A 26,654-nucleotide genomic window follows, 5' to 3' on the forward strand; every position below is an offset into this window, starting at 1 on the left:
TCACTAACGAGAGTGTTCCTGCTCGGGACTTGGAGGTCTGGTTAAGGAATTATGGTGAGGTTTTGACAACGCCAAATAAAATCCTTGATGAGCGTGGCATCTGGACTGGGGGTTGGTCAGTAACGGTCAGGTTGGCCAGGGATGGGAATGTTGTCCGTCACCTGCCCTCCTCGGCTTTCATAGGGAGGGATAGGATGACTGTTTTTTATCCTGGTCAGCCAAAGCTGTGTCACCGCTGTGGAGAAAAGGGGCATTTTAGCTCCTCCTGTTCAGCCTTAATATGTTCGGTATGTCGGGGACAGGGTCATGTGGCCAGGGACTGCACCCAGGCGATAAGGTGCAACCTGTGCTTGCGCCTTGGCCACCCCTACAGCCGATGTCCGGAGGCCTGGCACAATATGGAGAAGGAGGTAGTAGATGAGCTGTTGAGGCTGGACAGGATGGAGGATGAGGCCCCTGGTGTACCATCCTCCTCTGCGGTGACTGACCCCCCAGGTCCTGTTCAGGATCCCTCCCCAGTTTCTGTGGCCAACCCTCCTGTGTCTGTAGGTATTCCTTCTGTGGCTGTCTCTGTGTCCCCCCAGCCTACTGTACCCGCTCCTCTTGTGTCAGAACCTTCTAAGTCTGTGCCCCCCGAGTCAGTCTTGCCCCATGAGTCTCCTAGGTCTGACTTAAGGGAAGGTCCCCCCACACCTGGAGCGGTGGCATGTGCCAAAAAGGGTGCTGCTGCTTCTTCTGTAAAGAAGTCTTCTGCGAAGACTTTGAAGAAAAAAACAAGAGATGAAAACATCTCGGAGTCTGACCTGCAGTACCTGGAGGAGAGAAGGAGGGTTGTGAGGCGGAAGAGACAGGCGGTGAGGACGGAACAGGGACAGGAAGAACCAGTGTCTGTCCCCAACCGTTCTAGGGCTTCCGCTTGGGATATTTCCTCATCTGGAGCTTCCTCTGAACAAAATTCAGATTCAGAAATGGAGTTGGAGGAGGCCTCAAGAAAAAGAGAGGCTTCTGGTGATGAGCAGCAGAGGGGAGCTAAGAAGCAATCCACCCAATAACCCAAATGGCGGTTCCCCCTCCGTTAAAAGTGGTGACAATAAATGTCGCCAGTATTAAGTCGGTAAGAGCTCGTTCTATGGCCTTCTTTTTGTTCAGCCAATTAGATGCTGAAATTTTATTTTTGCAGGAGACTAGGCTCACCTCCTTGGCAGATATTCATATGGCCAAGAGAGAGTGGAGGTATGGTCCATCTTACTGGTCTCTTGCGGCCGAGCCTTACAGCGGGGTGGCGGTGTTGTTTAAAACCGGCATGGTAACTGTCCGGCGGGTTATTGAGGTGGAGATTGGGAGATGTATGGTCTTAGACGTCCTTGTGGGAGGGCAGGACCTGCGCCTAATTAATATTTATGGGCCGCACACAAAGTGGGACAGGAAATGCCTTTTTACAAGGATCAAGCCATTTCTTTTTACATCCCGGCAAGTGGTTTTTGGAGGTGACTTTAATACTGTGACTAGGCCCAAGGACAGGAAGGACTTCAATGACAGGCTGGGATATGATAGCGTTTTTTTAAATAGTATGGTTAGGGATGCTGGTCTTGTGGATGTGCACATTAAGCACCTTCCGGATGACACAGGGTTCACCTTTCATCGAGGTAATAGTCAGAGTAGGATAGATAGGTTTTTTTTGAAGGAGGCCTCTGCTTTCTCACCCCCAGTGGTGCAGGCAGTGGAGTTCTCTGATCACTGTATGCTATCTGTGGTCTTGAATGCTTCAGACTTCCCTCAGAGGGGCAAAGGCATCTGGAGATTGAATTCGACTCTCCTTGAGGAAGAACATATTAGACAATCCTTTGAGGAATTCTTTCAGGCACAGGTGACCATCCTGGACTTTTGTAGCAGCAAGGCTGAGTGGTGGGAGCTGACCAAAAAGAGGATTGCTGGATTCTTCAGGGGCCTAGCCAATAAAAAACAGTTTAATAGATACATGACCTACCAACGTTTGCGGAGGAAGCTGGATATTCTTGTCTCGAGAGGAGGAGATCCTGGGGCAATCTCTGAAGTGAAAATCCTCCTCAGGAAGTGTCAATATGATCGGCATACCTCTTTGGTTCTGGAGCGGGACTATGGGAAATACCACTCGCCTGACCCTTACCAGAACTGCAAACAGGGTGTAGCTGTTAAGATGGTCGTTGGCCTTAAGGATAGTACAGGTTCCTTGACAAAGTCCAGGTCAGGGATCCTGGAGGTCGTGAGGTCTTTTTATGCTGAACTTCTTGGGAGGAAAGAGCTTGACCGAGACAAGATGGAAAGCTTTTTGGACTCTACTCCAGGTCTAAATGGTGGAGATGTCCCTTTGATGAATTTGACAGAAGAGATCACAGTTGAAGAGGTGACGAGGGCAATTGAACAGCTTGCCATCAAGAAGTCACCTGGACCGGATGGTCTGACGGCTGAGTTTTACAAAGCCTTTAAGTCTATTCTGGCCCCACATTTGGTAGAGATTTTTAACAGTTGTCTTGCTGAGGGGGTGCTTCCCCCTTCCATGAGACACTCAGCTGTGATTCTTCTTTCAAAAGGTAAAGATCCTTCGATGATTGAGAATTGGCGCCCCATCAGCCTTCTCAATGTCGATAGAAAGGTGCTGGCGAAGATACTTTTCTGGCGCCTATCGGCAGTAGCAGAGTCTTTGCTTTCTCGCCATCAGCACTGTTCGATCCAGGGTAGGAGCACCTTCACAGCGGTTTTAGCTGTCCGGGAGGCCTTGGAGCAGTGCAGGGCTGCAGGCTGGGGAAAGTATTTACTGGCATTGGATCAGGCAAAGGCTTTCGATCGTGTCAACCATGAGTACCTGTGGTTGCTCTTTAGTAAGTACGGTCTGCCGGGTGGTTTTGTCGATTGGTTAAAAGTCTTGTATAAGGGGGCAGAAAGCTTCCCTCTTGTTAATGGTTGGGTTGGACAGTCCTTTGAGGTTGGTTCTGGGGTGCGCCAGGGTTGTCCCCTGAGTCCCCTGCTCTATGTGTTTGCAATCGACCCCTTCATCAGGAGGCTAGAGAGCAGCATGTTGTGTGGGGTACCAGTGGGAATCCCGGGTGAGCCGCCTTTGAGGGTTGTTGCCTATGCGGATGATGTGTCAGTGATTGTCACTGGGACAGATGAAGCAGAGGAGGTGGTCTCTCTGACATCACGGTACTCTGAAGCATCAGGCTCCAAGATCAATCAGGAAAAGAGTGAAGTTTTTTGGATGGGAAAGGAAGGTGAGGGGTTTGATCTTCCGGACACCTTTCCAGTGCCCCAGGAAAAAATTAAGATATTAGGCATTGAATTCGGACCTGGCGATTATGGCCTTAAAAACTGGGAAGGCAGGCTGGAAGTTGCCAATACTAAGGTGGTCAGCTGGAAGAGATGGAAGTTATCTCTGAGGGAAAGGGTTGATCTGATTAAGACTTACCTGATACCGATCTTCTTGTATGTCAGCCCTGTCTGCATCTTGCCAGTGTCTCTCTATGCTAGGATCTATAGTGTGTTCTTCCAGATGCTATGGGGGAACAGACTGAACCCCATCAAGAGGAATGTCACCTATCTATCCAGGAGGGAGGGTGGCTTAGGTATGGTCAACCCCGTTCTTTTCTTTTCACTGCTATTTCTTAAGTTTAACATTGGTAGTATGCTTGCAGTGGAACCTCCTGGATGGGCAGGCATGTTTAGATCTTGGTTTAGGCCTTTTCTGCGACTTTGGGAAGAAGGTGGCCAAGTGAAGAATCTCAGGGGTCATCGTGGTCAGCTCCCAGCCTATGTCGCTCCGTGTCTGAAGTTGCTGCGGCAGTGGCGACTGTCGGCTGAAGATCTCAGATCTGCTCCGAGGAAAGTCCTTATGAGCCGAGTCTTGAGCGAAGTCTTTCATGACCCACTGGCCTTAAGGGATTGCCCAGGCCCAATTTTGAGGGAAGGGTTAAGATTGATTAATTTGGCTAGAGTCCCCCTTAAATTCAGGGATCTGGCCTGGTTGTGCTTCCATGGGAGGCTCTATGTTCGGGGCAATTTGAAATTCCGCAGTGGGATGGATCGTGGTTGTCCTCGGGAGGAATGTTCAGGTGAGGAGGAGACTATGGACCATTTTCTGCTTCGTTGCCCTTTTAACATAGAGGTATACAAACAGGTGGGGCGGGCCCTCGGTGTTCCTTTCCTCTCCAGGCTGGGTTATGCTGAGTGGGTGTATGGAGCATTCAATACTGGTGGGGGCTTTTGTTTGGATACACTTTTTTTAGTTAGCTTAGTAGTCCGTTATTACACCTGGAACGCACGGTGTCAGGTCACCCTTCGGCGTAAAATCCTTCCTGTTCAGGTGGTGGTGTGTGACATTCTGCATGAGGTGGGGAAGATTCGGGCGCTTGAGAGAGAAAATTGGGGTCAGAGGGCTTGGTTGAAGGCGTGGAGGGGTTTCAAGCCTCCCTGACTGCCAGGAGTCTCTGTCCTGGGTGTGGCTTTCTGTCTCTTATCACCCTAGATTTTTTCTTAATGCTCAGTTTTTGATAAATGGCTGCATACATAGGTGATGGGTTGTGCCTCTTAGGCCCTCTCTGCTGCTTTATGTAAATAGTTTTCTAAAAATGTTGGAAGTGGATTATGTATATATTGTATATATTCTGCACATGGATGTGTATTCCTTTGTTTTCTGTTGGAATATTGTACTATAGTTATGTTTTTTACTTTTGTATAAAATATGTTGCTTGATTCTTTTCAATAAAAGATCAATAGTGCCCCATCATTAGTGTCAGTGGGGAGAATAGTGCCCCATTGTTAGTGTCCGTGGGAGGAATAGTGCCCCATTGTTAGTGTCAGTGGGAGGAATAGTGCCCCATTGTTAGTGTCCGTGGGGAGAATAGTGCCCCATTGTTAGTGTCAGTGGGAGGAATAGTGCCCCATTGTTAGTGTCAGTGGGAGGAATAGTGCCCCATTGTTAGTGTCAGTGGGAGGAATAGTTCCCCATTGTTAGTATCAGTGGGAGGAATAGTGCCCCATTGTTAGTGTCAGTGGGAGGAATAGTGCTCCATCGTTAGTGTCAGTGGGAGGAATAGTGCTCCATCGTTAGTGTCAGTGGGGGGAGTAGTGCCCCATTGTTATTATCAGTGAGAGGAATAGTGCCCCATCGTTAGTGTCAGTGGGGAGAATAGTGCCCCATTGTTAGTGTCAGTGAGAGGAATAGTGCCCCATCGTTAGTGTCAGTGAGAGGAATAGTGCCCCATCGTTAGTGTCAGTGGGGGGAATAGTGCCCCATTGTTAGTGTCAGTGAGAGGAATAGTGCCCCATTGTTAGTGTCAGTGAGAGGAATAGTGCCCCATCGTTAGTGTCAGTGGGGGGAATAGTGCCCCATTGTTAGTGTCAGTGAGAGGAATAGTGCCCCATCGTTAGTGTCAGTGAGAGGAATAGTGCCCCATCGTTAGTGTCAGTGAGAGGAATAGTTCCCCATTGTTAGTGTCAGTGGGAGGAATAGTTCCCCATTGTTAGTGTCAGTGGGAGGAATAGTGCTCCATCATTAGTGTCAGTGGGGGGAATAGTGCTCCATTGTTAGTGTCAGTGGGGGGAATAGTGCTCCATTGTTAGTGTCAGTGGGAGGAATAGTGCTCCATCGTTAGTGTCAGTGGGAGGAATAGTGCTCCATCGTTAGTGTCAGTGGGGGGAATAGTGCCCCATCATTGTTATGAGTGGGGGGAATAGTGCCCCGTTATCAGTGTTAGTGGCAGAAACTATGCTCCGCTGTTGCTGACAGTGAAGAGAATAATGCCCTAAAGGCCAGATAAAAGCAAGCAAAAGGCCCCATCTGGCCCCCGGGCCGCAGTTTGGAGACTACTGCTCTACAGTATTATGGGCACTGATAACTCGCTGGTGCTGTGTACAAATTTGGTACATAAAATAAAAATGTGCTTTGCAAGAAAAGAAAAATAGGAAGTGTCACCCACACAGCCTTGTGGCAGAATTTCAAAGAAAGAAATGTTATTTATAGGACACCTATTGCACAAACCTTCTTTTCAGAACAAAAACAAAATATATTTAGAATCACAGCAAGCATATGACTAAATCACTTGCTGGGCTTACTTAATCTTTTATGAATGCCTCTGCAAGCTCAACAGTAGCTTTGAGAAAATATTTGTCACCACAAAGGCTAAAGCTGAAGTTTAACGCTGCATACATTTTGCCTTCCCTGGATCTCGCCTCCTTGATTAGGTAAACTATACAGTATGTATAGCCACGTTTTTTATAGAGTGGGGGAGGAGTGGAACCTCTTTTGGGCAAGACAGGAAGTGAGGGAAAATCCGGGCTTGTTCACACTAGCTCTACACATTTGAATCAATCTTCAGAAAGTATTTGACAGAAGATGAGGAGGCGTTGCATCACCCACTCACCACCTGATTTAACCTCTTGCACCCGCACTAGATCGCTGCAAACGGTGCAATACATATTTGTATGACAATTTAAAACAGTTTATTGATATGAATTTTTTTTTTTTTTTACTCTGTATCCCAAAGGCTGTGTTTTTTTTGAACATGTGATCGGCAATAGAGGACTAGAAGCTGCAGTCAGGCAGTGCCATCATCCATGTCTTTATGGACCTTGCTTTGCGCACTGGTCCAAATCATTTGGTGGAGGGGGGATTATGGTGTGGGGTTGTTTTTGAGGGGTTGGGCTTGACCCCTTAGTTCCAGGGATGGGAACTCTTAAGGCATCAACATACCAAGACATTTTGGGCAATTTCATGTTTCCAACTTTGTGGGAACAGTTTGGGGATGGCCCCTTCCTGTTTCAACATGACTGCACACCAGTGCACAAAGCAAGGTCCATAAAGGCATGGATGAGTGAGTTTGGGGTGGAGGAACTTGACTGGCCTGCCCGACTTAACCCGATAGAACACCTTTGGGATGAATTAGAGTGGAGACTGCGAGCCGGGCCTTCTAGTCCAATATCAGTGCCTGACCTCACAAATGCGCTTCTGGAAGAATGGTCAAACATTCCCATAGACACACTCCTAAACCTTGTGGACAGCCTTCCCAGAAGAGTTGAAGCTTTTAACCACTTTACCACCGGAGGATTTTGCAGTCTTACGTCTGGGCCACTTTTTGCGATTCTGCGCTGTGCAAATTTAACTGACAATTGCGCGATCGTGCGACGCCATACCCAAACGAAATTTACGTCCTTTTTTTCCCACAAACAGAGCTTTCTTTTGGTGCTATTTGATCACCTGTGCAATTTTTACTTTTTGCGCTATAAACAAAAAAATGCGTAAATTTTGAAAAAACAACAATATTTTTCACATTTTTTTATAAGAAATTCCCCCCCCCCAAAAAAATGTAAAAATCTAAATTTTTTAAAATTTTTGGCCAATTTGTTTTCTGCTACCTATGTTTGGTAAAAAAAAAAAAAATCGCAATAAGCGTATTTTGATTGGTTTGCGCAAACGTTATTGCGTTTACTAACTAAGGGAAAGATTTATGTCATTTTTGGTGTTTTCTTTTTTAACGAGTAATGGCGGCGATCTGCGATTTGTTTTGCGGGACGGCGACATTGCGGCGGACAGATCGGACCCTTGACTGACATTTTTGACACTTTTGGGGGTACCAGTGACATTACCACAGTAATCAGTGCTATACATATGCACTGTTACTGTAAAAATTACACTGGCAGGGAAGGGGTTAATTTTTATTGGTGATCAAGGGGTTAATGTATGCCTGGTGCTTACTGACGTGTGTGGGGGGAGGGGACTATGTGACACAAAGACAGATCGCTATGCTGAACCCTGCAATCTGACCCTGCCTGTCACTCAGGAGATCTCCACACTCGATTCCACCAACGATCGGGGAAGAGCAGCGGCGATCGCCGCCGCTCCTCCCCTGGCCCGACTCCCGCTGTGACTGAATACAGCGGGAGCGACCCTCCGGTGGCGCGCGCGCGCCGCCGAGAGAGGGGAATGTCTGGTGACGTAGGTCTACATCGCCAGACGTTATCGAGCCACTTTGCCGCAGTAGAGCTCTAGTGAGCAGTGCGGAAGTGGTTAAAGCTGCAAAGGGTGGGCCAACTCAATATTGAATCCTACGGACTAAGACTGAGATGTCATTAAAGTTCATGTGCGTGTTAAAGCAGTCATCCCAATTCTTTTGACAATATAGTGTACTTTGATGTTTAGTTAGATTATTTAACTTGAACCTGTAGGATATGACCATGTGGCCTAATACAAGTGACATATCTGCTCTGAACATGGCTGACTCACCAATGTCTCGTTCTTTAGCATCGCCTGCAGCCACAGGAAGTCCACATATTTGAAGAGAACGGTGACAAACAGACTATTACTGAAATACTCCTGTTCAGAAACCGGAGCCCCCTCGGGATACGTCATCCTGATGGTGGTTTTATTTCCAACATCCCGCTCATATCCGTGGACTGGAGCATTGTTTAGTCTAAGATACACAAAGACAATGGATGGATCAGCTGGCAATATGATTTAAACACTAGATATAAGACAAGCAATTTGTTTCTAGAATATTTCATGTTAGATGAGATATACAGTATTACAAAGTTCCTGGGTTTATGTAGTGCTAATATATCATGCCATGCTTTATGGAGCACCATTCACATCAGTCCCTGCACGCTAAGGAGTTTACTGCTCAATGTCTCTACCACACGCATATACACCGATCAGTCATAAAATTAGGACCACCCCAACCTCAGAAGGTAACCTGTAGTATCTGGCACCAAGACGTAAGTAGCAGATTCATTAAGTCCTGTAATTTACGAGGTGGGGCCTCCATGGATCAGACTTGTTTTTCTAGCACATCCCACAGATGCTCAATTGGAATAAGACCTGGAGAATTTGGAGGCCAAGTTAACACTTAAAACTGGCTGTTGTGTTCCTTAAACCAGTGGTCCTCAACCCTGGTCCTCAGGGCCCACTAACAGGCCAGGTTTGCAAGATAACTGAAATACATCCCAGGTGATATCATTTGCTGCTCAGTGATTGCAGTACCCTAGTCTGCATCTCCCCAAGGTAATGCTTAAAACCTGGCCTGTTAGTGGGCCCTGAGGACTGGAGTTAAGGACCACTGCCTTAAACCATTCTTGCATTCATCATACCAGGCCACCTTCTTCCATTGCTGTGGTCCAGTTCTGAAAATAAAAAACTCTCTAGGAATACACACCAAAATGAGCATGTGCAGAGTGCCCCCAAGGCTCTGTTCTATCAGGAGATGGATTGGGGACAGTGGAAGAAGGGAAGGAACAGAGAAGACAGGATCGAACAGCCTTTTTACACAATGTAGAGGATTAACCCCTTAGCAGGGGCGTACCTAGAGCATTTGGCACCCGGGGCGGATCCTATATCTGGCACCCCCCCCCCCCAGGCAAAGAACATTGACGTGTCATGTGTAAAATGTATGGAGACCCCCTTTTACATTACACAGAACCCTTACCCCTGGACCCCTTTACATTACACAGCCCCCGTACCCCTGGACCCCTTTACATTACACAGCCCCTGTACCCCTGGACCCCTTTACATTACACAGCCCCCTTACCCCTGGACCCCTTTACATTACACAGCCCCTGTACCCCTTGACCCCTTTACATTACACAGCCCCCTTACCTCTGGACCCCTTTACATTACACAGCCCCTGTACATTACACAGCCCCCTTACCCCTGGACCCCTTTACATTACACAGCCCCCTTACCCCTGGACCCCTTTACATTACACAGCCCCTGTACCCCTGGACCCCTTTACATTACACTGCCCCCTTACCCCTGGACCCCTTTACATTACACAGCCCCTGTACCCCTGGACCCCTTTACATTACACAGCCCCCTTACCCCTGGACCCCTTTACATTACACTGCCCCCTTACCCCTGGACCCCTTTACATTACACAGCCCCCCATTGGAACCCTTTACATTACACAGCCCCATACAACCCTTTACATTACACAGCCCCCCAATATAACCCCTTTACAATACAAAGCCCCCACCAATAGAACCCCTCTACAATAAATCCCCCCATAGAACCCCTATACAATACAAAGCCCCCCCATAGAACCCCTATACAATACAAAGCCCCCCCCATAGAACCCCTATACAATACAAAGCCCCCCCCCATACAACCCCTATACAATACAAAGCCACCCCCCCCAATAAAGAACCCCTTTACAATACAAAGTCACCCCCCCCTCAAAATAACCCCTTTACAATACAAAGCCCCCCCCGCCCCCCCCCCTCAAAATAACCCCTTTACAATACAAAGCCCCCCCGCCCCCTCAAAATAACCCCTTTACAATACAAAGCCCCCCCTCAAAATAACCCCTTTACAATACAAAGCCCCCCGCCCCCCCCTCAAAATAACCCCTTTACAATACAAAGCCCCCCCGCCCCCCCCCTCAAAATAACTCCTTTACAATACAAAGCCCCCCCGCCCCCCCCCTCAAAATAACCCCTTTACAATACAAAGCCCCCCCCCTCAAAATAACCCCTTTACAATACAAAGCCCCCCCCGCCCCCCCCCTACCTTTTTAGGAGGAGAGCGGAGGAGGAGGAACTGTTTAAAGCAGAGAGGATGTGAGAGACTCACTGTCACTCCCGAGCCCTGAATACACAGCGATCTGAGCCTCGGCGGGAACTGCAGAAGTTACTATGCTGGTTAATGAGCAGGTGATTGGTTGATAGGCGGTCCTAGCAACCAATCGCCTTCTCATTAACCAGCATAGTAAACTGCGGCAGCGCCGATCGCTGTGTATTCAGGGCTCGGGAGTGACAGTGAGTCTCTCACATCCTCTCTGCTTTAAACAGTTCCTCCTCCTCCGCAGTGGAAGCAGTCTGGCGGCCGGCCCCGGGTGTCACCCTGATCTTCCCTGACACACTGACACCCCCCTAATGTGTGGCACCCGGGGCGGACCGCCCCCCCGCCCCCCCTATTGGTACGCCACTGCCCCTTAGGTTCCACAGTGAGTATAACCAGCATACAGTAGCTCTTCTATTGATGAGACTACATGGGCTAACCTTCCCTTCTCAAGTGCATCAATGAGACTAGGTCGCCCATGACCCTATCAACAGTTTGCCGGTTTTCCTTTCTTGAACCACTTTTGGTCGGTCCTGACCACTGCAGACCGGGAACATCTTACAAGAACTGCAGTTTTAGAGTCACTGTGAACATACATGTCATCTAGCCTTTACATTTTTGCCCTTGTCCCTTAAATACTTACGCTTGCCCATTTTTTCTGCTTTTAACACATCAACTTCCCTTATATGTTCTCTTGCTGCCTAATACACGCTATGTGTGGCAGATAACTAACACTCCACATCACCCTGAACACTCCATCCCCACTGTGAATCATGGTGGAGGCAGCATCATGTTGTGGGGATGCTTTTCTTCAGCAGGGACAGGGAAGCTGGTCATAGTTGATTGAAAAATGGATTGAGCCAAATACAGGGCAATCTTAGAAGAAAACCTGTTAAGGGCTCTTTCACACGTAGGGATGTAACGATATCAAAATCTCACGGTACGATACAATTTCGATATTGACCTCACGGTACGATATTTATTGCGATATTGTGGAAAAGCTCATGGTATTGTTAAATAGCTCATGATAGTGTTTGTGATGATAATAGCGAAAAAATACAGACATTTATTCTGCTTTTGCCAGTCAACAGGCAATTTATTGTTGTATTTATGGATCCATGACAACATAAAACACTGATCACATAGTGCTTTTAAAGTGCAAGTTGTAGTCAGGAACATCAATATTCTGTATAGTAATATTTGGTTGCATAACTGATTCTTCTGTGCAATGTTCAAGTTAAGAAGCAGCTAGAACAATTGTAAACAAACAATAGGCAATTCCCTTTAAGTGCAAACAAAGATCAAGTTAAGTCAGGTTTAAATGTGCAAGGCAAATAAAGGCAGCCTTTTAAAACTGGTATTTAGGAACATAACTTAAACTTAAATAAAATAGTCAGTCAAAAAGCCTTTAAAAAAAACACTGACCTATCATTTAGCTTATGTTCACGTTTTTCATCAGAAAGATCAAAATATCTACATTGCAAGAAAAAAAAAAACAGTAAAAAAAATCCTTAAACTCTGGTCTATGTAGTTAACAATGATTTGTTCCGCGGGACTGTGTTTATTCCTCTTGCTTTTTGACGGACACCTGTCCTTTTAATATTGTAACCCAACCACGACGATATCGAGACGACCACGACTATACGATATCGTTACATCCCTATTCACACGGCCGCTCCGTGTGTCCGCAAATCATCCTATTTTTTTGCGGATGATTTGCGGACATAATGTAAGTCTATGGCATTGCGGATGTCAGCGGAATACCATCCGCTGACATCCGATTTTCCTCCTTTCAGTTCTGTTCCGTTTTTTGGAACGGAACAGAACCCTATTTTTTCATCCGTTCAAAAAACGGAAAGGAAGGAAAATCGGATGTCAGCGGTGACACCCGCGGACATCCGCAATGCCCATAGACTTACATTATGTCCGCATATCATCCGCAAACGGATGGGATGATATGCGGACATACGGAGCGGATGACACAAATGTCATCCGCGCCATGAAAAAAAAAAAAAAAAAAGTCCTGCAGCGGAGCTTTCACACGGAGCGGCCGTGTGAAAGAGCCCTAAAGCCCCGTACACACACGCAGATCGTCGTCATACAAATGTTCGTCTTTTCTCCCCGGGATGTCGGCGTCTGTTGAAAAGTGCAAAGACAGCACAAGGACAGCACAAGAATTTTGTCCGCAGACTTCAGCTGACTGCAGAAGTGATGTCATGTAATGGTTAACTTTCCCTGTGTTTTTTATTTTCTGAGCATGCCCAGTCTTGCAAATCTGCGGTCTGTCGGCTGATTTCTGTACTGACAGGCAAACAATTGTCCGTTCTGGTGTCTGCAGACAAAAATTTTCATGTTTGCAAGAAAGACTCTTGTCCGCGGATTGTGTGCAGATAGCTGTCGGAGGCACCATACTAACACGCATACAATCGGCAGATCTTTCGTCCGCCGACGTTTGTATGACGACGATCTGCGTGTGTGTATGGGGCTTAAGAGTCTGAAAAAGACTTGAGATTCGGGTGGAGGTTCACGTTCCAGCAGAACAACCACCCTAAACATACAGCCAGAGCTACAATGGAATGGTTTAGATCAAAGCATATTCAGGTGTTAGAATGGCCCAGTCAAAGTCCAGACCTAAATCCAATTGAGAATCTGTGGCAAGACTTTAAAAAATTGCTGTTCGCAGACGCTCTCCATCCAATCTGACAGAGCTTGAGCTATTTTGCAAGGAAGAATGGGCAAACATTTCCCTCTCTAGATGTTCAAAGCTGGTAGAGACATCCCCAAAAAGACTTGCAACTGTAATTGCAGTGAAAGGTGGTTCTACACAGTATTGACTACGTGGGGCTGAATATAAATGTACGCCACACTTTTCACATATTTTTTTCGTAAAAAATGTTGAAAACCATTTATCATTTTTCTTCCACTTCCCAATTATGTGCCTGTTGGTCTATCACATAAAATCCCAATAAAATACATTTACATTTTTGGTTGTAACATGACAAACTGTGGAAAATTTCAAGAGGTATAATTACTTTTTCTCGGCACTGTAAATGATAAATGGTAATAACTGAGCATAAATGACGCTTAAATACCATTTGATTTTTTTATATCAGCCAAAGCAATAATTAAAAGTAACATGAAAGAAACCCATAATAAAAAAGAAAGAATCTCAGCCAAAGGCACAAGGTCTTAAGTCCTTTCCTATCCACCTGCTTCTAACTATCATCCCACACATCAGTAACAATGATTACCATCCTGGGCCTAGTCTTTACAGACATCCTTTCATTCCTACATTGTCTAGACAAGGCTAAAAGAAGGAAAAAGAACTCAGAACACAACAAGAGGTAAAACACAGTTCAATATATTAAAAATACCACAATACACCCGCGCTTGTAATGACTTAAAACATACAAGCAAAAGCAGCTAGCATAGTTTCCTGGCAAAAAACAACTGCAATGATAAAATGTGAGTGCAGCGCTTTTACATTAGGCATAAATGGAGTCCATATTAATATAATCTGAAAAGTTCATGGATGAGGATCCAACGTGTGCAGTTCCACACAGAAAAGTGCTATGAGATGTCCGCCACCAGTAGCAAAAGTACTCACTGACCCTTACCCTAAATGATGGACCACTTGGCATAAAACACGGGTCCGGAAACCAGCGAAGACGTCCCCCCTCCCCGGATATGTGTGAGGGCGCACCTTCATGCAGAAGGAGCCTTGTCCAAGGGTCTGGAGAAGCCAGATCTTGGCTTGCAAGACCAGGTTCGTTTGGAACCTCCAGAAGAGGACCTGAAAAGCTTTGAGCCCTCATCAGTCGACCCTGAGGGATGAAAAAACTTCTTTTGAGCTGAGAAGGAATGCCCACATGTACGACGAGGATCCTTGCCCTTAGAAGTCTGGGTACTCTTCCCCCATGTGAGACCTTTAATGATGTTATCCAGGGTAGCTCCAAACAGGCAATCTCCTTAAAAAGGAAGATCAGTCAAGGCCTTTTTTGAAGTGTGATCCACAGACCAGCACTTGAGCCAAAAGACACACCAAAGGACCACTGCCAAAACAGAGAGGGGAGCCATCAGGGGAGCCGCATCCAAAGAGGCATCACAGATAAACTGCAGCCCCTGGACTAGCTGGTCCGCCAGCTTGGCAAAGGCAGCTGCTCTCCCGCCAGGTCACGGTGTAGGAGCTTAGCCCACTCGGTCATAGTTTGCGACACTAGGGCAATGGTGAATACCGGCCTACTTACCGAACCAACCCGCAAGCCACCTCCACCCGGGACATAAGGGACTCCAGAATCGCCATCAGTCCATCAGTGCATCAATAGATGGTAAGAACTCGGAGGGCCCCGCAGCCCCAGAGAGGGGATCAGGTGGGGAAATGTACTCCAAAGACTCCATGAGTCACCAGGGGGACTCCACAAAAAATGTAAAACGCTGCTAAGGGACAACTTCCACCGCGCTGGCAGCACCATCCGGTCACCAGGCACAAAGCACAGAGCTATCCTCAGCAGAGAGAAATGATCCAGGAGTCAGCACCAGGGCTCCACTGTCATGGTGGCCATTCCAATGGCAAACAACAACAAAATGGCCGCCGGACTACACAAACATGGCCACCGTATATAGGAATACACAGGCTACAACAAAATGGCGGCCCTGTGCGGCACCATGAGGCTTACAGGGACCCAGGAGGGAGACCAGGCCACAAGGACGGATCCAGGCAGGAAAGAAGGCCCTGGCAGGAGCCCCCACCAGCTACAACCCCCCCTGCACAGTCGATCGTCCAGTCACCGCTGACGCACCACCCTGGCCCCCATCACCAGTTAGCGCCCTGCCCCCATCCTAGGAAAGTGGCCAGACCACCCAAACAGCCCCAGCATGGAGGGGGGAGCAGGAGGAGGGACCCCATCTCATCTGGGGGCAGGCAGGGTTGGCGTCAGCCACCCTTGGGTGCCAGGATAAGGGAGGGGGCAGTAAAATCCCAATCCCCAGCCACATTATTATTACTATGTTAGAATTATTATTATTATCTTCATTTATTAGCAATTGAATGTGGCCCTCATACATCATGCACTCACATACTTTTATATCCGACCCTTAAGTGGAAAAAGGTTGCTAACCCCTGATTTAAAGTGTTGCTAAGCCCACAACAATAAAATCAGTGTGTATATGCAGTAAAGCATGCATGTTATGCTCACTGTGGAACCTAAGGGGTTAATCCTGCGCATTGTGTAAAAAGGCTGTTTGATCCTGTCTTCTCTGATCCTCCCCTTCTTTTACTGTCCCCAATCCATATGCTGATAGTACAGAGCCCCAGGAAGCACTCTGCACATGCTCAGTTTGGTGTGTATTGCTAGAGAGTTTTTTTATTTTTTTTTCTGGGAGAGTGCATGTGATCAGCACAGAGCCTATCAGCACTGTCCAGACAGAGTGTCAGGGGTCATGCAGCCTCATAGGACAGTCAGAGAAGAATGAAATGAAAACTCCTCCTACAAGCTTTAACCAGTGCTTGGCTGGACACTGATAGAAGATACAAGACTGCTATATACTGCTGATGAGAAAAGGTATTTAGCAGTTTATATTTCTTAAAATAATTGGATTTCCATGTTCTGTGTACTGTGGGAGACCAGATATAGTGAATGCAGGGTCCTGGGTTTAGTAACACTTTACAACCCACATTTAATCGTATCTCCCAAAACCTGCTAGTCAAACAAATAGATGGATGATAAGAGGCTTTTAGAGTTTGTGGAACCAAAAACAAGTCTATTAGCCCCTCTGATTTCCATGAAACTGTTTGAGACTTTTGTTCCGAAAAGTGTGCAAGACAGAATGGATAAGGCACTTCCTGGTAAAGTTTGACTATTAAAAACAAACATGGAAACATTAAAAATTAAAAGACTTTTCCAGCTTACAGCCTGTCTTCAAGTACAATAGCTTGCCAAGTGAGAAGACTAATGTTGCAGTGCTGAACAAAAAATTAAAGAGGTTGGGCTGGCTACTGCCAAGTTTTACTGCAAGGAGGCAGAGAACATGCATACCCCAGATCAGGGGTCTCTGAACTTTCTAAACACAAGGCCATTTTACTGTCCTTTAGACTTCAGGGGATGGCCACAGTGGCTAATGGCGGTAGAAATTGTCCTGGCATCAGTGGGGTCAGCAAACAATGCATCTTTGGTTTTAGTGGGAGGAATAGTGGACTATCATTGGTACCAGTTTGAGGAATAGTATCCCATCGTTGGCGTCAATGGGAGAAATAGTGCCCCATTGCTGATATCAAGCGGGAATTATACCCCACTGTTGGTGTCAATGGGAGGAATAGTATTTGGATCAGTAGGAAAAAAGTGCCTCAAGGACCAGATAAAAGCATGCAAAGGGCTGCAGTTTGCAGACCGCTGCCCTAGAATTTATTTCTGGGTTGGTGGAATGTTCACAGTTGTCGAGGTCTAAAAAATTCTTAGCGGTCTCAAAAAAAAGGCTAACTGGGGGTGATCTGCAATGACTGGCACTCAGAAAGAGGGTTCTCAATGGTAACAACACTTAAAACCCCACTTATCTCTGTGCCTAGGAAGTTCTGAAGATCTAATGGCTACAGCGGCTGGACAGGGTGACAACGCTGCAGTGGAACCACTGCAGGAGATTTACCGTTGTCACTCTTTCAAGGGAAGTTCTATTCTTGGGCAGAATCACTATATAAAGGATAAAGTTAAAGATATAGAAAGGATATAGTCTAATTTAGTTTACAGCTTTCAACTGTTGACCTTTATCCATATGTTCTACATACCAGCAGTGTCGGGATAAGGTCATCTAGAGCCCAGGGCGACCATGCGAAATTGTGCCCCCACCCCCCCAACATGTATGAGCATTGTGTGTCTGCAAAAACCCCCTCCCCACCCCCCAAAATAAATTGAGCACTAATCTGCATGCTTACCCCCTAAGCATAAATTCCCCCTCCTCCCAATACAAATCCGCCTCCTACTGGAATCCCCTTCCCAGCATGTATCTCTGCCCCTAACCCCCCCCCCCCCAGCTCAAATCCTCTCATTCCCCATATGCCCCCAGCACAAATCAACCCCCTTCCCCCAGAAAGAAGTTTCCCCCCTTCAAATCCTCTAAGCCCCAAAATTCCTCTCTGAACAAAAATCCTCTCTCTCCACTTCAAATTCCCCCATCCCAGCACAAATTCCTCCCAAATTTCCCCTCCTAGCACAAATACCCCCAATTTTCCCTGCTAGCACAAATCCTTCTCCTAATAAAAAAAAAATAAAAATTCCCCTCCTCCCCTTCCACATTACCTTTTCTAGCACAAACCCCCCCAAAATTCCTCAACCTTGCACGAATCTTCACCCCTCCCCCCAACACAAATCCCCTCAAATCACCACTTCTAACACACCTCCCCAAATGTCCCCTCCTAGAACAATTCATATCCCCTGCCACCCACCAAATTCCCCCTCTCAACACAAAGCTCCTCCCCCTCAACCTCCTTGTGGTGCCCCCCCACCTCACATGACATCACAGTGCCCAGGGCAGCCGCCCTTCTTGCCCATCCTTTGTCCTGGCCCTGCATACCAGCATGGTAACTGGCCTTCTCCCAAACTGGCCCCAGTGCATGCGATTGTGGTAGAAACCTTTGGTTATAAACTTCTTTTGACATAGTAACATAAATAAATTTACCTGATTACGACATCAAATTGATCAACTATATGTCCAAGCTCCAGACCATGCAGGATTCCTCCACTCCCCAAGACAATACAGCGTTTGCATTCTTTGTGTCTTAGATCCTTGGGAAGTTCATCTTCAGACATCATGTCCAATGTGTCATTAAGTTCTTTAAGATATTGGCGAAATCCAAAAGGAGGACCATACTGGTACAAGGCTTCATTGAGGTATTTGTTTTTCTTGACAAAGCTGAGTAATCTCATATTGTACTTGTTGTGAAACAATTGGTTCATCTCTGCTCTGGAAAATCCTGGCCGACATTTTCCTTCCACCACATTCCTGGCATACGTGTGCACGCGCTGTGGAGAAAAAAAAAACTGTTAGGTCATAATAACTTCTTTCTACGCTGCAGAAAAAGTCAGAGCCACTTCAGTAGTGCTAAATAAAAGAAGTTGTAAAGTCAGAAGGTTTTTTATCCTAATGCATTCTATGCATTAAGATAAAAAAACCTGCTATGTGTAGCAGCCTCTCCAGCACCCCCTAATACTTACCTGAGCCCCATCTCTGTCCAGCGATGTCCACGAGTGTAAAAGTTAATAACACTTCACAGGAAGCACCCTCATGGTTAACAGAAGACAGACTCAGAACTAGACTCGAAAAACTTAACATAAATAAGTCACCAGGACCAGGTGGCTTACACCCGAGGGTCCTTAAGGAACTCAGTCAGGTGATATCCAGAGCATTATTCCTAATTTTTAAGGACAATCTACTGATGGGAATGGTACCAGCTGATTTGAGAAAAGCCAACGTGGCACCAATATTTAAAAAATGGCAGAGATATATCCCTGGAAACTACAGGCCAGTTAGCCTAACATCAATAGTCTGCAAGCTTTTGGAGGGGATGATATGGGACTATATACAAGATTTTAATAATAAAAATTGTATCATTAGTAGTAATCAGCATGGATTTACGAAGAATTGTTCTTGCCAGACCAATCTATTAACCTTCTATGAAGAAGTGAGGTGCCATCTGGATAAAGGAAGTCCTGTGGATGTGGTCTATCTGGACTTTGCAAAGGCATTTGATACAGTTTCCACAAACGCTTACTGTACAAACTAAGGTACGTAGGTATGGACCATAGGGTGAGTACCTGGATTTAAAACTGGCTTCAGGGGCGAGTCCAGAGGGTGGTGATTAATGGGGAGTACTCAAATTGGTCAGGTGTGGAAAGTGGGGTCCCCAGAGGATCTGCCCAGGGACCAATCCTGTTTAATTTATTCATAAATGATCTGGAGGATGGGATATCCAGCACAATCTCAGTATTCGCGGACGATGCTAAGCTATGCAGGGCAATATCTTCTTCACAGGACATGGAAACCTTACAAGATCTGAACAAAATAATGGGGTGGGCAAATACATGGCTGTTTAATGTTGAAAAATGTAAGGTAATGCACTTGGGTGCCAGAAATACGAACGCAAGTTACTCGCTAGGGGGAGAACTTCTGGGGGAATCTAAGATAACAAAGGACCTGGGGGTCCTAGTAGACAATAAGCAAAGCAATGGCATGCAATTCCAAGCTGCTGCAAGCAAAGCCAACAGAATACTGGCATGTATAAAATAGGGGATTCAGTAATAGATACAGAATGTCAAGTAAAGTTTGTTTCATTATGTGTCATTCTAAATGCATCATTTGAAGGACAAAACCATGCCTAACTAAATTCCTGCCTGCAGTATGAGTGAGCTAAAGCTTTTGCACGCAATGCAATTGTTTCCAAGTAGACCGACAATTTAGTTGACTTGCAGTGAGATCGTGAGATTAGTCAGGAACAATCACTATGCTGCACTACTGAGCAGGAAGCAGAACTATATGCCATATGGCTGCCCAATGCACACAAATAATTACAAACTATATATAAAAAGACTACATTTCCAGTAGTAGTGCTGTGTTAGCCTGTTTTGGGGAAAGAAGGAGTTGGAAACTGCTGGCTGAGCAGAATATGAAGGTACAGCTTGGAGATGTTTACATGCTTAGAGAATGGCAAGGCTTACTTTAGGCTAGGATATTTTATAAACTGGAGTGCCTAAATGCTAGAAAGCTATGGATCTCATTTACAAGCACATCTCATCTACATCTTACCCATCTGCACTGCCTTGCCTCCCTGTTCCATTCTTTGCTCTAGGTATGAGGGAACATGTAAATCTCTCCCATATGACAATGTGTGACCCCTGAACAGCCAACTGACAGGCCCAAACACAGGGCTCTTTTCACAGAACCAGATAGCGTGCTGGATTTATGTGTTTTCCCAAATACTGCATGCGATCCTGAAAATGTCAATTCACTACTGATTTATGCGATATAAAGCAAAAACACTTGGTAAATACTGCATAAATTAGGAGTAAAAGTCAATTCACAAAAAAAAAAAAAAAAATGCGGTATATAATTAATGGTTCTGGTGTAATGTTAAAAAACCATACCTCGTGAAAATTCCCTACCCTCGTCACTTCCTGTTCACATACGTCATGGAACAGCTGAGCAGCTTACCACTGTGCATGCTCACAGCTCCGGAGGGTAGGGAATTTTCACGGGGCAGTGTTTTTTAACGTTACACCGCATCAGCTGTTGCCACGGGTATATAAAATCTTCTCCGCTGCAACATTAAAACATCTCCGCTCCAACCCCTCTGACTTCCCTGATCTCGGCTACTAAATGTAAAAGCAGGGGGTGTATGAAAATAGAAATCACGGAGATCTCGGCTCCATGATTTATATTTTCATAGACCCACTGCCGCTTTTACGTTTAGGAGCCGAGATCAGGGAAGTCACAGGGGTAGGAGCGGAGATGATTTCATGTACCCGCGGCAACAGCTGATGCGGTGTAACGTTACAAAACACTACCCCGTGAAAATTCCCTACCCTCCGGAGCTCTGAGCATGCGCACTGGTAAGCTGCTCAGCTGTTCCATGACGTAGATGCTACCCTTCGGAGCTGTGAGCATGCGTAGTGGTAAGCTGCTCAGCTGTTCCATGACGTAACCATACCGAAACCATGGGGGTGACAAAGCACCTTGTCGAAAACATGAGCTGCCCTTTCAGAATCTGGAAGCCCCTTTTAACAAGGGGTCCCCCATATCCCAGCCCTACCCCCATGTGGATGAGTATGGGGTACATCGTACCCCTACTCATTCACCAGAGAAAATGTGTAGTATAAAAAAAAAGACAGTTTTTGACAAGTCTCTTATTAAAAAAAATTTGAATAAAAAAAAAAAAATGTCCCTCCGATGTAGATCCATCATCAATCACGCTGCCTGCTGCCGCTCCTTGACAACCTGTTAGTGATAGCCTGTGGTAAGCACATTTCCACAGGCTTCCACTACTAAAATACAGCATGACTTCATAAAATAACTCATGCCATATTTTGAAAAATGCTCTGCACTATCTTACCGCATACTCAGATGTGACAAAATACCGCTTTGTGAATGGAGCCCACGGTCACATGGTAAGAATGGGTCATAAAGTCATCCATTGTGGTAAGCTCCAACGCTATCCAACACGGAAGCTCATTTAGGGTGGACTCCTGCAGGGAAAAGTGGTGAGGGAACACAGATAGTAGATTAATTACGGTTGTTTACCCTGATGCACTTAGGGGTTTGATTTATTTTATTTTTTACACCTGATTTTATTGGTAGCGCATTGGTTTTCTATACATTATTAATGGATGGTAGAGTATACCTTGCCAAGGGTTGGGCTATCCGCATAACCTGTCTCTCTGCTCTGAATGAGAAGGTGACGGTTTCTCTTTAAAGTGCATCTGTAGACTTGTCCAATGTGCTGTAAAGCAAGCAAGGAGGCCCAGGAATGGCAATTCCAAGATGCACTAAAATATCTATCAATGGATGAACTACAGCACCACATTTAGCATTCCATGGCTTACCTGTTTTGGAAAGACTAAACTATTTGCATTTGAGTTCTTGTAAAGAAAGCAAATCTTTCAATATCCTGATTCCTGACTGAAGAAAACAAGAAAGCTATGGTGAGAGATAACTAAAAATGATGATATTCAGTGGAGTTTAATGACAAAGCATTTCAAAGATAACAAGAAGAAAACTGACCTTTCTATCAGTAGAAGGACCTACTGCAAGTATGGACAATGATGTCCATGGAAGTAAATTCTTCATCTATGTCAGGGGTGGGGAACCTACGTCCCGGGGGCCGTATGCGGCCCTCAAAGTCATTTGGTCCGGCCCCCCGTGCAGCTGAGTCTGTGTCTCTCAGCTGATCTGTCGAAATGGAGCCAATGCTTCCTGTATAGTTCCGACTCCATTCTGACAGTGAGTGACAGGCGGATTGATATCAAATGGACTCCACCTGTGACCAATACAGGAAACATCGCCTCTTCCTACAGTGCGGCGCCGCTGCTAGCCAGCATTTCTCGCCAGCAGCACACACAGCAGTACCAGCCAGAGCCAGCAGTACCAGCCAGAGCCAGCAGAACTCACAGCAGTACCAGCCAGAGCCAGCAGTACTAGCCAGAGCCAGCAGTACCAGCCAGAACCAGCAATACCAGCCAGAGCCAGCAGTAACAGCCAGAGCCAGCAGTAACAGCCAGAGCCAGCAGTACCAGCCAGAACCAGCAGTACCAGCCAGAACCAGCAGTACCAGCCAGAACCAGCAATACCAGCCAGAGCCAGTAGTAACAGCCAGAGCCAGCAGTAACAGCCAGAGCCAGCAGTAACAGCCAGAACCAGCAATACCAGCAGTACTCACAGCAGTACCAGCCAGAGCCAGCAGTACCAGCCAGAGCCAGCAGTACTCACAGCAGTATAAGCCAGAGCCAGCAGTACCAGCCAGAACCAGCAGTACCCACAGCAGTACCAGCCAGAGTCAGCAGTACCCACACCAGAACCAGCAGTACCCACAGCAGTACCAGCCAGAGTCAGCAGTATCCACAACAGTACAAGCCAGCAGTACCTACAGCACAGTACCAGCCAGCAGTACCCACAGCAATACCAGCCAGCAGTACCCACAGCAGTACCAGCCAGCAGTACCAGCCTGAGCCAGAAGTACAAGCCAGTAGTACCAGCCTGAGCCAGCAGTACCAGCCAGCAGAACCCACAGCACAGTACCAGCCAGCAGTACCAGCCTGAGCCAGCAGTACCCAAGGCAGTACCAGCCAGCAGTACCTACAGCACAGTACCAGCCTGAATCAGCAATACCCACAGCAGTACCAGCCTGAGCCAGCAGTACCCGCAGCAGTACCAGCCAGCAGTACCCACAGCACAGTACAAGCCAGCAGTACCCACAGCAGTACCAGCCAGCTGTACCCACCAGCAGTACCAGCCAGCTATGCCCACCAGCATTACCCGCCAGCAGTTCCTTTCAAAACTTACCACCACAAAGTCGACTGCGCTCCAGACTGACTGACGCAAACCTGGAAAACCAGTTGCGAGTAGCAACATCATCAATACTAGCCAACATCACACACCTCACCAAAGAGAAGCAGTTGCAGCCATAACATTAGGGGTGAGTTAATTAAATGTTTGACCAAATATAACAGGCACATTTTTAAGTTAATTTTGTACGGCCCCCGAATGATTTTATAAATACCCAAATGGCCCTTGGCAGAAAAAAAGGTTCCCCACCCCTGATCTATGTCATAAAGGGACAATACATATTCAGAAAATGTCACTTTTACTTAAAAAGGTTATGTTTGCAAACACCAAGTCAAGTACGTATAGGCATAAGGTTGCAAATGAACTCTAAGCTCAACAAATAATGCCTAAATAGAAGAGGCCTGTGCATCCTTACTTGGGTCTTGGTTTTGTGTGTGCATTTCTTTCAGATCTGTGCAGTAAGTCAGCATAAAACATCTCCTATACTTTGCCTTCACGCAGTAAGTTCATGTAATAAAGACCGGACACTGCTGCTCTCTAGCTTTGTGCAAGGTGACTGGCCTGGTATCCACCCCCTCCTGCCCCTTGTCTGTTGTAGATAGACCTGCTGGGTTATATGCAGCCTGTGGTGATATTTCTGGTAATTTTGGAAGGAAATATCTGGGTTTGCAGAGGCTTTCTTGCTTTCTTTGTTTTTGAGGAATATATATATATATATATATATATATATATATATATATATATATATATATAAAATTATGCCTGGAGTTCAGCTTTAAAATGTATGTTACCCCAACATTTTATATTTCAAACATGTGTCTGTTTCATGTGCTTATATTAAGAAGTATCCTGACAGCTTTACATTACTTCATTTGCATGAAATGCATTGTGATCCTGCCAGTCCCTTTGCTTCCCAATTTCAAATTGACCACGCTAAGCATCCATCCCAGCTTTCCTCTTTACATTCTATCTGGGAGCACAACCTGTCTGTACTCCATTAGTCAGACTTGTGCTGAGACACCTCCCTGCACAATCACTTGAAAGATTAGTGTACTCCTGCTTCTCTGCCTCCTGCTGATATGCACCCCTCCCCCCTTCCTAGCTTCTACTTTAAACTGAATGAGTTGTTTTACAAGGCAAGGATTCTGTTGTAAAAATATCTTGAAAAATGTTCAATAAAAAAAATAACTTGACAAAAAAAGGATTAAGGACTAAGGCTAATATTAAGGTTAAGTTTTATGGGGTTTGGTGTCTTGAGTCAGCAAAAAAAAAAAAAATCTAGACACTAGACTGTTAGTGATTTGGTCAATCCCATCCTCACTATAGTTAAGTCTAATCTATTCTATGTAAGAGCGGAGCCTCCGGGAGTGTCCTTTGCCACTGGAATAAATCAAGTAGTCTGTGTGTGGTACAAAGGACTTCTCGTCTGTTTAATACATATCCAGAGATCTTATAAAAAGAATACAGGATGCACAGTAAAAGGGGGGTGTCTAGGGTAGGTTATGTGTGCAAATAAATGGTTAAACATGAAAGTTAAGCAATACTGATTTCAAGTTCTAAAAGAGGAACTAGGGGTACAATGTCTACAGGAAGCGCATGTGTATATTTAGAAAATGTGTTAAATGTACAATATGTGTGATATTATCTGTCTGAAACTGAGTTAGGATGGATGCAGTAATAGAACAGACTTTAAGAACATACAAAATGGAAAAACATATGTCAATGTCACGCCTCTTCAGTCTAGGACAGGATCATATGGGTGAGCTGCCAATTTTATTTAACAGATTTACATCTGTCCCCCGCCGGCTCTAAGGCAGAGAACTGAGCGATCAAACACTGTTGATAGCTTGGCTCTCAGAGCTCCCTGAGCAGAGAGCTGTCTGCTCTGCCCTCCTTGCTCACTGGAGTGCTGGGCTGTGGAAGGGGTGAGAGCAGGCACCACAGGCTCAGCAGAGGCTCTCAGAGGCTGAGCCGGGTGCTGGTCCAGGCATGTGGGCGTATCCCCGATCATATGGTCACAATCTTTCCCAAGCCTGGACTGGCTCTGTGACGTCAGCCGACAGCAGGCTTCAGCCCACTATCAGCTGAAAACAGGCCACAGGAGTGCAGAACGAACTGCACTCTTGTGATTCACAGGAGAAGTACAGCTAAACAAGCTTTGGCTGTATTTCTCCTTTAAGTGTTAATGGTTAAACTTAGGAAAGATGTTAAACTTTCGAGTTCAAGTGAGGGAACACAAGAGTCAAACTGGGCCATTAAACCCCAGCTTTGCTATCACTTTGGGCCAGGCTGGCCCAAAAATCAACTATTTCCTTCACTAAGAAATGTGGCTGCTGTCAGCATTGTATAAACTTTTTGTAGCCTCAGCACTTCCAGTATGCAATGCTGTGTTCTGGCAGTGGTACTGGGACTTCCTGCCCCAGATATGATTTTTTTTTTTTGCGGGAATGGGACAGAAAGTCCCCCATACCACTGCCAGAACGCAGTGCTGTATATTGTAAGTAGTCAACGCTACATACAGTTTATACAATGCTGACAGCAGCTGCATTTCTTAGTAAAAAAAAAAAAAAACTGTTTGGTCCAAACAAACTACTCAAAGAAACAGCAAAGCTGGAGATAGGCTTTAATAAACCAAGGCCAAGTGACAATGCCAGAATGAAGGCCATCAATTCTATATCATCTAAAGCTGGCCAAACACTCATCGAAATTCAGCCGGTTCAGCAGGGTTCAGACGCATACCAATCACTGTGTGGCAGTCTCTGCTTTTTCGATCGTTTGCATGCTGGCTGAAAGAAAAAGCAGCTTTAGTCGATAGAGCGTAAAAGGGGCTGTGTTACACTAAGAAGTAAAGGAACTACTGTATAAGGATCACAGCACTGAAGCCTGCATTTTAAATGCTAACCTGACAATAGAAGCTCCTTTATTTTTATTCAGATGGTTTCCCTTTCAAGGAAATCTGAGATGTGAAACATATGGTGGCTGCCACTGAGGACTTATCTCTCTGGAAATTCTGTCTGTCTGCTTCAAAACT

General features: G+C 45.9%; 1 protein-coding gene across 1 annotated transcript in view; it reads right to left on the reverse strand.

The window, feature by feature from the left end:
• Positions 1 to 26,654, reverse strand: part of ST3GAL5 (ST3 beta-galactoside alpha-2,3-sialyltransferase 5) — a 121,416-nt gene that overhangs the window by 17,511 nt on the left and 77,251 nt on the right. Inside the window, exons 3-4 of the mRNA XM_082269871.1 lie at positions 18,248 to 18,591; positions 8,255 to 8,441 (exon numbers count right to left, since the gene is read on the reverse strand). Of these exons, the coding sequence (XP_082125997.1) occupies positions 8,255 to 8,441; positions 18,248 to 18,591 (531 nt within the window). The remainder of the gene's footprint in view (positions 1 to 8,254; positions 8,442 to 18,247; positions 18,592 to 26,654) is intronic.

This window comes from Pelophylax lessonae (genome assembly GCF_965119305.1).
Source record: "Pelophylax lessonae genome assembly, chromosome: 1".
NCBI classification, from domain to species: domain Eukaryota; kingdom Metazoa; phylum Chordata; class Amphibia; order Anura; family Ranidae; genus Pelophylax; species Pelophylax lessonae.